This window comes from Silene latifolia, chromosome 6 (genome assembly GCF_048544455.1).
Source record: "Silene latifolia isolate original U9 population chromosome 6, ASM4854445v1, whole genome shotgun sequence".
NCBI lineage: Eukaryota > Viridiplantae > Streptophyta > Magnoliopsida > Caryophyllales > Caryophyllaceae > Silene > Silene latifolia.
The window spans coordinates 116,957,491-116,969,804 of NC_133531.1; the positions used below are offsets into that span (position 1 = coordinate 116,957,491).

The following is a 12,314-nucleotide window of genomic DNA, read 5'->3' on the forward strand; positions in this document are numbered from 1 at the left end:
TTTTTCTATTGCATTGCTTGCTTAACTTCAGTCCACGCTTGCTTATCACTGTTGTTAACTGCCGTTACCGTCCCCTATCGCCTTTATATGATGTGAATTGTTAGGAATCTCGCGTTGTGAGTGGTTATTCTCGACTGCCCAGAGTCATACATGCCCCCATTTCTGGTTTCATGTTGTTTTAGCCCTTTTGCAGTCACTGCTTTATCATTTATTCACCGCTCACCTGCTGCTTTTCGAATTTTTCGAGGAATTGTTTGGTTTTGATTGCTGTGCGTCGATTGTTTCGACCAATAGGGCCATTCTCTTTGCTGTCACATGTTGGTTAGCGGTTGTTTTAACCACGGTTAGCAGCTACCTCACCTTATTCATGCCCTTTGATAATATGCAGGATGGACGCGAGTTCTATGTCCTCTACCAGTACGTCCTCCAGCTCGTCAGTGAGCGAGTCAGTGGTTCCTTCTGCTGCCACTAGCTCTGCCTTGGTTACCACTGCAGCACCGGTTCTACTTGTCTCAGCTGCAGGGACGGTTTACTCCGCGGCTAGCTCAGCCGGGAGCTCGGTTCAGGCTTCACAGGCCATCACCCTCACTCCCACCAGGCCTTTCTCTTTACTGGACTGCGGATTCAGGCCCCGTTTTCCGCAGCCTGGTATGGTGCCACCGAGACCACACCAGCAGGCTAGCCAGTTAGCCATCACTTCCAGCCCTTCTGAGGCCGTTGTTACGAGAGAGGGCGATCTCACACCTGTACCGAAGCTGCCCACGGTACATCACTGAGATGAGGCGGGATATGGCTTTAGCTGTATTCCCGCTCTACGAGTTCCATATCCGAGCCCGGCGACCGATTCCAGAAGGGTGGCCGCATCCTTCCTTCTACCGATACCCAGCGGACGGGTACCCTCCACTTTCTTCTGACTCAGAGGAGGAGCCGGAGGAGACAGCGGTAGCACGAGAGGTGCGGTTGCGAGCTGAGCAGGCGGCCCGGCGAGCTTCCAGAGAGGAGGAGAGTGATCCTCCGTTCGTACCCGACCCAGGAGGATCAGTGGAGATGACGACCGAGTCTCCCCTTGTTTGTTCTTTGGTTTGGGGAGACTGTTTTGTTGAGTCGGAGTACCTGAGAGACAGCGGTGCCGACGACGAGTAGCTACTGGTCTACTCACTTCCCCAGTTTTCTGGCTGGTTTGGGGAAGTTCGTGTTTTGTATGTTCTCTCACTCTTTTTATTTCGTCTCCTTTATTTTTATTTTATAGGCTGTATACCCCCATCCCCCATTTTTCTGCTGGTGTATGCTGGAGGACAACGAGGGCGTTGTCCGTTTTGGTTTGGGGAGGGTATTGCATCCTTTTGAGTCTGCATCTGCATTTGTTTTGCATTCACGTTTAATTTTTCAGTTTGCATTTGTTGTTTATTTTCAAAAATCAAAAATCCAAAAAAATTAGAAATTGTTAAAAATTCAAAAAATTTCACGTTTATTTTTGCATTTAGGTTGAGTCGGAACGGTAGATTCCCGTGATGAAATTGCACTATAGCTTGTCATATTACTTGAGCCTTGCACTTTATTGATGGTTTTTAGCCTTGTCATACGCATAGTCTACGAATTTCTGTCCAAATAATAGCTGACTGTTTAGACTTGACCGAATAAACGGCAAACTACTAAAAATTTCGAGTTTTAGAGCCATAATGGTGACATTCATGACCAGTTCATTAGGAATTTTGAGAGTAGTACTCCTTGCATAGCATGTTTGTCTCATTTGCACATTTATGACATTCAATTTCTCGTCAAATGCACATATTCGGGTTCGTGGTTGGTGTCACATGCAGGGAGGGTCTTGCAATTTCCCTTTCTTTACACCTTTCACCCATTTAGCTCCACATTGACCAAAACTTGCCTTTTTGACCCATTAGCTACATTCCAAACTAAGCCTGCCTAGTCAAGCTAGTTAGTCTGTCCTTTTGTGGTATATTTTCCATTGCAGTTTGGTCTGTAATTCCCGTTTGGAGTTGGTGTTTGTGTCGAGGAAGGAGGAAGAAAGAAAAAAAAAAGGAGTATTGAAAAAAGAAAAAAAAAAAAGGAAACGTGAAAGAAAGAAAGAAAGAAAAAAAAAATGAAAAATGAAAAAAAAAACAGAAAAAGAACTGATAAGCAAAAGAAAGAAAGAGAATTTGTGTAAAAAGTTGTCCCCTCTTGTCAGAGTTGAGAAGATGTTCGAAGATGTACAATCGATAAGAGGGTTGGTTGTTTCAGTCAGTTGTTTCAGACGATGTGTTTAAAAAAAGGGAATTTTGTGACCGTCTGACTCCTCCATTCTTATTCTATATTTTTGAGGAGATTGTGTTTGAGTCTAGTGAGTTTTGTGCCAAGTGAAGGGCACCTGTGTTTAGTCTTTCAGTCAGTTTGAGATCCGGATGGTTTATTATGGTCCTGTTAGGAACTAGCTTGACGCTTTTACCTCCACATTTCCATAACTTGTTTTGCCTTTTCTCACCTGAACCTCACTATTCCCATATTGTTTGCATACCCCTACCTGTGACGGACATTGTTGGTTGGAATTTGTGCATTAGTACTTGAATTGTCTTTCATCTTTGTTGCATGCATGCTATGTAGGTCGCAGTTAGGTGAGTGACTGTCCTTTCTTCTCTCTTTTACATATAACATTTACCCTTTGCTTCATGAGAGAAGAGTGACCACGAGAGAGTCCAGTTTTGTTGGTCTTGCAAGGTCGATAGGTCAGCTTTAATTCTGAACAGCTTATAATTCGTTTGCGTATTGACTGCTTAGCTTTAACCATTGATTTTCGTTGCATTAAATTGGTTCAAGTAGACAAGTTAAGCTAGCTCTGAGTTATCATTTCCGTTCCATTAGTTTGTTTTGAGTTTACTCGAGGGCGAATAAAGGTTTGGTTTGGGGAGATTTGATACGTGCCTAATGTATAGTCTTTTTGGCCTATTTCAGCACGTATTTCTATGCATTTCTATGCTATTTTTATAGTATTTTGCCCCGAATTGGCTACTTTGGTGTATTTGGTCCTTTTTGTAGGAATGATCGCGAAGGTAGCGGAACCATGCTCTTTTCTGTCCTTTTGCATGCATTTAGAGGAGACGGGACCATCCCAGAGTGAGATGTTGCACTTAGAAGTGTCGTTGCACGCTTTACGAGGCATTTTGGTGAAGACGTGAGCTGAATTGAAGACCCAGGTGGTCTATCGAGCTGTTTGGTGGTCTATCGAGTGATTCCTAAGCTTCCCAAGACTCGATCGAGCTCATCGCTTACTCGATCGAGTGATCCACACATGACCAGTCCTCGATCGAGTTCCCTGAAGGTCGATCGAGGAGTTTCTGCTGAGCTGATGGTCGATCGAGTAGTCTAATCTACTCGATCGAGAGGCTTTTGACTTCGTGGGCTTAATTAGTCCGTGTTTTAGTATTTCCGCATAAACACTTAGGGGTTTTGGCTATTTAACCTATGTTTACTAGGTTAATTAGGATCATCTTTTACTTAATCTTTTTATCTATCTTTTTACCTCCCTTCACTGGAGAACTAGTTACGTTGCTTAAACCTTCTACTGTTACTTTCGTTTTCGGATTGGTTGGTCGGATTTCGAGTTCTTTACGCCGGAATTGCTTAGATTGTAATCTTCTTCCTTCTTTAATAATAATTAACCTTCTATTGCTTTTTAATTCTTGTTTTTGTTATTATTCTTTCTGCCCTAATTTCTATTATTGCATTTTATTGTTATTTCGTCATGATATCTGCTGGGAAATTATTTGCTGTTAGATTAGTTATGAGTATGAGTAGCTAAACCCCTTCATGTTGGGATTAGGGGATCTGCGGTAGAATAATGACGACGTAGTAAATGAATTAGACGAATTGACTAAGAGACCCTGTCACTATAGCAATATAACTGTAATCACCGACCTAGTTGAGTGCACGCTTCTATGTCACCCATTAATCTGGCTACAATTAATCCTGGATCGAAAGATTGGACTAAATAGGTCTGCTATAAACAGTAGACTACCCTAATGAGGACGAAAGTTAAGTTAGTGGTATTTTAGGGTGGGAAGTGGACCGAAAGGACCTTCTAATATCCGTCTCGCGTTAGTTCGTCTGAGTCATTTACTGCTAAGTTGTTGAACTACCGTAGTGAACCGAATTCCCGGCATGTTCCTCTCTCATTGATAGTTTAAAATCATTTTCATTGCCTTTACTGCTCTCTGTTTTATTTCTCTTTCCTTTCAACTCCGTAGTTTAGAAACCAAAAATTCAATCAACCCCCATTGTTACCGTAGGATTAGAATAGACAGCTGTAGTTGCATTACCTCCCTGAGGATTCGATACTCGACTGCCTCTGCTACATTTTTAGTTGAGACCGTTAGGTTTTATTTTTGACAGGTACGCGACAGACGTGTCACATATCATCGACGTACACTTCTACTTCTTTATACATCATGTCATGTAGCAATGTGGTCGCAGTGCGTTGGTATGTAGCTCCAGCATTGATTAGCCCGAATGGCATAACTGTATAATAATATGTGCCCCATTGCGTGACGAAAGCTGTCTTATGCATATCTTCTATGGCCATTTTTATCTGAGTATACCCTGCATACCCATCCAAGAAGGATAACAATGCGTGATCTGCTGTATTATCTACCAATATGTCGATGTGTGGTAGAGGGAAGTCCTTTTTGGACTCGTTTTATTCAAGTCTCTGATATTAACACAAACTCGGATTCGCCCATCCTTTTTGGGTATGGGGACTATGTTAGCCACCCAATGTGAATACGCGGAAACTTTGATGAACCCGGCTTTGAATTGCTTATCGACTTCTCCTTTGATTTTAAGAGCCCACTCGGTACTCATCCGACGAAGCTTCTGTTTTACAGGTTTGAAACCTGGTTTGATTGGAATGTGATATTCTGCAATATCCCTGTCAATCCCTGACATCTCCTTGTAAGACCAAGCGAAAACGTCCTTCAACTCGTGTAGGATGTCGATGAAATTGGCCCTTTCAGTTGGGTTCAGGGTCGTCCCTATCCTAAGTTCTTGGGATTGTAGTTCGATTCCTACGTTGATGGGTTCGGTGTTCTCTATAACTGGTGCCCCTTCCACCTCTTGTAGTATCTCTTTAATTATATAGGGAGGTAATTCGACTGAGTCTGGGTTAGGATCATCCTCATTATCATCGTAAATAGAATTGCATTCAGAAAAACACAAGGAGTAAGCATAATCTGATTTATTCATATTAAATTTTTAAAAGAGCTGAAACAAAGAAGCCATCTGTTCAGTAGTCAGTGGCGGTAAAAGGACAGCTGCTGGGACATTTCCCAAGCTGCTGTTACTATATAATGCTATGCTAGGAGAAACAACGGGATGAGGAGTGACGACAGAAGAAGACTCTCTAGCGACTTCTCTAGACTCAGACTCTGATTCCGACTCTGACTCCGACTCTAACTCAAATTCATTGTCTTCGGGTTCTCCTTTGAACATCTCTCCTTCTCCAATAGTGACCTTGAAGAGCTTTCCTTGGTTGTTAGTCCATTTGATCGCCTTTCTCCATCCTTTCTGCTGATTTGAGCTGGTGTCGGTAATTAGCGTTGTTGGATTGAAATGGTCATCTTGAAGTATCATGGTAATGATTTCATCCTGTGTTGCTTTGACAAATCGGTCTTCTCCAAACAGAAGGCTAACGGCTTGTTCGTCTAAACAAGGTGTTTGACGAGTTTTAGCGGTAGGAACCGTTTCTGAAGGGATGAAATAGCAATCATGGAAGACCTCGATTCCGGCTAGTTTTGTCCCCTTATAATGCCAAGGTTCGGGAAATCCATGAAAGTATTCATGACTCCTCTCCCTGACGAAGTATCCATTTAAGGTAGGGAGATAGGATCGCATCTGGATTCCTTTGTCTTTACGGGCTTGGAATTGAGTAAGCATTTCTAAGGCTTCTGCTTTTGTGGGCTTGTATTCCAAACCTAATGGTATCCTTTGAGAATTTCCTTCCTTATAAGGTGCGAAGGTATTCTTCTTGGTAGGGTTTAATGGCATTCCTGGGAAGTATACCTGGGACTTGAGTATGTGGTTGACCACTAAATTGGAGTATGGGTTGAAGTATAAAGGCGCCAGCTTGCTCTCTATAAGATTTATAATTTGAAATCCCCCAAGCTCGTATACTGGGTCTGTAGCTACTTGGTTGCTTGACATTTTCTCTATCACAGCCTTGATAGGTGACGAAGTGATCGTCACTACTTTGCCATCTAGAGGAATCTTGATCTTCTGGTGCAAGGTGGATGTTACCGCTTTGGAAGCGTGAATCCATGCCTTCCCATAAGTATATTGAAGGATGCTTCGATGTCCACTATCTGAAAATTAACCTTTCGCTCAATAGGCCCTGTGGCTATAGTAAGGTTAATTAGCCCTACTACTTTACGTCGTGTTCCATCGTATGCTCGAACACCTTGGTTGGTAGGAGCCATCATCCACCAAAGTCATCGGTACGTTCTTCTTTAAGCATGTGACTGTTATGTATAGAGCGAGGTTATGTCTGGCGCCGAAAGGAGGCAAATCCTCATCTGAAAAGTAACTGGGTTACTTAGCTTATTGGAAGACTAGGTTGACTACGTCATCAAGTGTAGAATCGTGCACTATGTTCAGTTTAGCCAATGCTTGTAGTAAAGCTTGACGATGGGGAAATGAACTCGCAACTAATTGCCAGACTGAAAGATTAGCCTTTGTCTTCTGTAGTTGTTTTAGTAAATGGTCAGCAGATATATCTTTGCCATCATTTGGTGTGATGACATTGATGTTAGTAACTGGACCATTAACAGTAGGATTGTTCTGAGAGACATTTTGATATGGACCTCCTAAACGAGTAAGGTGGTCTATATCTTGATCTTCTCTAGCCTTGACTATATCCTCACTAACCTTGACTAGATAGTGTTTTGTGAGGTATTCGTCTTCATCGTCGTCTGCCCATATTTCGTTGACGATATTGAGCTCTCTCAACCTGATGATTTCAGCTTCTAGACTGATTATTTGTTCGACTAGATTGTCAACTACTGTGATTACCTCTTGCATTGTAGATTCTTGAGATAGAGTTGGAGCCAATGGCATGTTTCCTTTGGGTATGGTTCTTGGATTGCGTAGGGACACCACTACAGCTTCCAGTTCTGAAACTTGCCTACTTACACTTTTTGCCCATGCGATAAAATCGGCAATGGTAGGAGAAATGGTGAAATAACTCCCCTCATCTTCTAGTGCATGAATCTCGTCCTCGACTGGAGAAATGAGGTGTGAACAATCCAAGGTGGATTCTTCATCTGTGATCATCAGAACTCCAAGAGGATTCTGAGTATTGTTAGGCTTGCTTGGGGGAGGTATGGGTAGACGACCATCTTCAATCATATCCTGGATGACATGTTTCAATTTGAAGCATTTCTCTGTATCGTGTCCCTTGCCTCTATGATATTCACAGTATGCATTCTCATCCCAGAATTTAGACTTCTTCTCTGGGTCAGGTGTAGGTCATATGGGTTGGAGCTTATCTTGTGTCATGAGCCTTTTCAGAACAGTGGAATATGATTCACCAACATAGGTAAATTTCCTCTGTGGGTTATTCTTCTTAGCAGATGATTCGACAAGGTTAACCTTGTCGGTCTTGCTAGTGAAGCCGTAAGAACGACTCGTTGAACCCTGATATCCGTGACCTACCGTTTTGGACAAGAGCCCTTTATGGATGTCGTCTTCAATTCTCGTTCCTAGCACAGTCAAGTCTTTGAAAGACTTTATGTTTTGGTACCTCAAATGGTTTGCATAAATGGGTCTCAAATTACCCACGACCTTTCCACAAGAGTGGCTTCTTTTGGGCGTTCAACAAGTTGTGTGCTAGTCTTTCTCCACCTACTTAGGAAGTCGGTGAAGCCTTCTTTCTCATTTTGGGTAAGAACCTGAAGTAAAACGTCAAGGACTCGGAATTTGATTAAATATGACACAATTTGGACAGTGAGAAGGACTGTTTAATTGTGATAAAAACTACTAAGAACTGAACAGAAACTCCGAGGACTGCAATCGAACAGCCGACAGAGCTGTTTATAACCACGGTTTCCTGAACTCTACAATCTAATAGAGTAAAAGACGTGATTGGGATATGACTTAATCCAAGCACTAAGCCACTAGACTAAGACTAAGGATAATTTCAAGCACTAAGCAAAGAAACTACCCGACTCTAAGCACCAAGCAATAGAGGATTTCCCAGCACTAAGCAAAGGAGATTAGTAGAAATCAATGTTTCTAACTTGTGTTTTTCATTCATTAAATCTGATTTTTACACTAGGGAATGCCTTGCTTTTATAGGCCAAGCCAAGCAATCCTATCCATCCATCCAACCTAGCATCTAACGGTCCAAAAGACCCTAGAAAACCGGTTCAAAAGGTGGCCCTAAGCCTTACACAAAGTTCTTACACAAGTTAAAAATCTTAAAAGAAAACAAGAAAGTAAACTAATAAGGACAATGATTAATTAAACATGGAGTAAACTCTTTTGGAAGCTTCAAGGGGGTCCGGCCAAGTCTATGCAAGAGTAGTATAGCAACAAAAGGAGCCTTGTGGATGTCTTGGTTAAATTAGGAAGGGTGAAAGGGACTTGAAAGCGACCCTTGTACTTGCCATTGCAAACCGTGTAACCATAGGTCCACCGGTTTTGTTCTTTGTCGTTCTCTATGATTATCAACTTCTCAAGACATAAGCTCTTGGACAAAAATACTCTAAACTCCTCATGGAAGATTTCTAGGCCGGAAAAGGACCCATGTGCTTAGACGGATTCCAATTTGGACTTCATTTCGGATAAGGGACCAAAACCGGGTACAAGCATGCCTAAGGTGACTCGTTTTGCTTCAATCTCCCCTTCTTGAAAAGGATTTGTCCTCAAATCCTAGGCATCTTCATCACTAAGATCTTCACAATAAGGACTTAAAATCCCAACAACAAATGTGATATAAGTTCCAAAGAGATTAACCTTGTATTTGTTGGGTCCAATTTGATTGACGATTTTGAATGGACCTTCTTCATTGACCATGGACTTGTTCTTCCCATGCTTGAGGACCCTCCCCTTGCATGGAAGAACCCAAACACGATCCCCAACTCTGAATTTTATGACTTGCTTGGAGTTCATGGACCCTCTCTTGTTGGCCATGAGTTGAACATGACGAATGAGCCCTTGTTCAACCCGTTCCTTGACACCATTTCTTTGCTTACTTGGGTGAACACTCTCCTTGAATGTTTTGATCATACCGCCCATGCCATTGGCCTTATGCTCATCTTCAATTGAACTTGGAGTAGAGTGTACGGAATCGTCACAATGCACACCATCATCGGCACCTACGGTTTGGACATTGTTAAGGATCCCCTCTTGAACCCGTTTCTTGACCCTATTTCCTTGATCGCCCGAGTAGGCGCTTGACTTATCCTTGATTTCATTCCCAATTGGACTAGTGGTAGGAGAGACGGGATGATGAACTTGCACCTCACCAATGGTACTCTCAGCTCCAATCTTGACAAAGAGCTCCTCTTGAACTTGATCATTGGTATTACTCCACTTGGATACCTCTTGTGCAATTGAACACTCCCCTAGTTTGTCTTTAAACTTATGGACACCATAGTCAAACCAAGGAGTTTTAGGGACCTCGGCCTTCATTCTTAGATCAGCAATTATAGGAACATTTTCGTGGACCTCGACCCTTGTTTGAACCGTATTAGTGAACGGTTCATCTTGTTCCATGGACATACCCTCGGCAAGGTGAACATGAACACATTTCTCATTACTCTTTTTGTGGACCATTTTGGCTTCCTTGATTAGCATCACTTCTTTGTAAGGTTCTAGCATGGAGGATGGTGGAAGAGGTGCTAGAGTGATTTACCTCTTGTCAATTTCAAAGGAGTAAGTGTTATCCTTTCCATGATGCACCAAACTCTTATCAAACTCCCAAGGTCTACCAAGTAGAAGATGGTAAGCATCCATAGGTAGAACATCACAAAGAACCTTATCAACATAATGTTTGTCAATAGAGAAGGACACTAAGCATTGTTTGTCAACCTTCAATTCGGCCTCCTTGTCAAGCCACCTCAATTTGTAAGGACATGGATGGTTTTGGGTGGTTAAGGAAAGCTTCTCAACAAGGACACTAGAGGCCACATTAGTACAACTACCTCCATCAATGATTAGGTTGCAAACGTTCCCCCCAATGGTACACCTAGACCTAAAAAGTTGTTGTCTTTGATCCATTTCCAATGGTTGGGCACTCAATACTCTCCAAGCGACTAGACTCATCCCGGAATCCGGCAATACTAACTCCTCATCCTTAGTCTCCTCGGTTTCCTCATCCTCATCACACACAAGAAATTCATCCTCTCCCCAATGAACCACTTCAAAGCTACTAAGGGCTCTTTGAGTTGGACACTCTTTAGCAAAATGACCATAACCTTGACACTTGAAACATTTTTTAAGGGGTAAGGTCTTTCTTTGTGAGGTTTCAATGCCTTTTCCTTTGTCAAGTGTGGGGGTCACGGTTGGGGTGTGGGTTTCTTTGGGTTTGGTCTCGGCATAGGTAGTCTTGGTGGTTGTTTTGGTCGGCAATTTTGAGTTGGAGGGTTTCCCCTTGCCCAATTTCCACCCTTAAAGCCAAGTTCACGGCTTCATTAAAAGACCACAATGGTTGCATTCGGACTCTATTAGCAATTTTATCATCCAACCCTTCAACAAATGTAGCAATTTTTTGTTCCGGTTTCTCATTGATTTCACATTGCAAAGTGAGTTGTTCAAAATCCCTAATGTAAGACTCAAGTGGTTGTTGATCTTGTTTTAGTTGAGTAAGTTTAATGAACATGTCTTGAGTGTACTCTTTGGGAATAAACTTGTCACTAAGCTTATTTTTCAACTTTGATCATGATTTTATGGGTTCTTTACCATCCCTCTTCCTTTGATTTTTCATGTTTTCATACCAAAGAGATGCATAACCTTTAAACTTTAAAATAGCAACCTTGAAAGACTTAGCATCCGAGTATGATTTAAATTCAAAGACTCTTTAAATTGACCTAAACCAATCTAGTAAGTCATCGGGATTTAAACTACCATGGAAGTCCGGAATGTCTACCTTTAGGTCTTTAGGATGCTCTTCATACTCGGCCTCACTAAAAGAACCCTCTTCATACGAGTGCAAGTCCTCCTCTTCATGGTCGACTTCTTGGTTTCTTGCTCCAAACCCTCGGCCACGCCCTCTACCACGGAGAGGTGGATGTCTTCCCCGGTTCCTTGGTGGTGTTGGAATGTTAGCCATGATAGCATTGAAGGAGTCTATCATTAGGTCGCATTTCTCGGAGAGTTGTGTTACTTGAGTCTCAATTCCAAGTAGTCTTTCTTCACTCATGGTTGTTTTTGTGTTTTTGGATGTGGTTAAGGTTTATGGTGAACTCACAAGAAAAGCTTCTTCCCAAGACTAACACAACAATGGAATTGTGTTAAACCTTTGCTCTGATAATCAATTTGAAGTAAAACGTCAAGGACTCGGAATTTGATTAAATATGACTCGATTTGGACAGTGAGACGGACTGTTTAATTGTGATAAAAACGACTAAGAACTGAACAGAAACTCCGAGGACTGCAATCGAACAGTCGACAAAACTGTTTATAACCACGGTTTCCTGAACTCTACAATCGAATAGAGTAAAAGACGTGATTGGGATATGACTTAATCCAAGCACTAAGCCACTAGACTAAGCCTAAGGATAATTTCAAGCACTGAGCAAAGAAACTACCCGACTCTAAGCACTAAGCAATAGAGGATTTCCCAGCACTAAGCAAAGGAGATTAGTAGAAATCAATGTTTCTAACTTGTGTTTTTCATTCATTAAATCTGATTTTTACACTAGGGAATGCCTTGCTTTTATAGGCCAAGCCAAGCAATCCTATCCATCCATCCAACCTAGCATCTAACGGTCCAAAATACCCTAGAAAACCGGTTCAAAAGGTGGCCCTAAGCCTTACACAAAGTTCTTACACAAGTTAAAAATCTTAAAAGAAAACAAGAAAGTAAACTAATAAGGACAATGATTAATTAAACATGGAGTAAACTCTTTTGGAAGCTTCAAGGGGGTCCGGCCAAGTCTATGCAAGGGTAGTAGAGCAACAAAAGGAGCCTTGTGGATGTCTTGGTTAAATTAGGAAGGGTGAAAGGGACTTGAAAGTGACCCTTGTACTTGCCATTGCAAACCGTGTAACCATAGGTCCACCGGTTTTGTTCTTTGCCATTCTCTATGATTATCAACTTCTCA

The 12,314-nt window shown here is 42.0% G+C and overlaps 1 protein-coding gene across 1 annotated transcript; it reads right to left on the minus strand.

Moving 5' to 3' along the window:
- Nucleotides 1–9,900: 9,900 nt before the first annotated feature.
- On the minus strand, nucleotides 9,901–10,269 carry LOC141588539 (uncharacterized). The gene has a single exon (XM_074409976.1). The coding sequence runs from the start codon at nucleotides 10,267–10,269 to the stop codon at nucleotides 9,901–9,903; it is 369 nt and encodes a 122-aa protein (XP_074266077.1).
- Nucleotides 10,270–12,314: the final 2,045 nt, after the last annotated feature.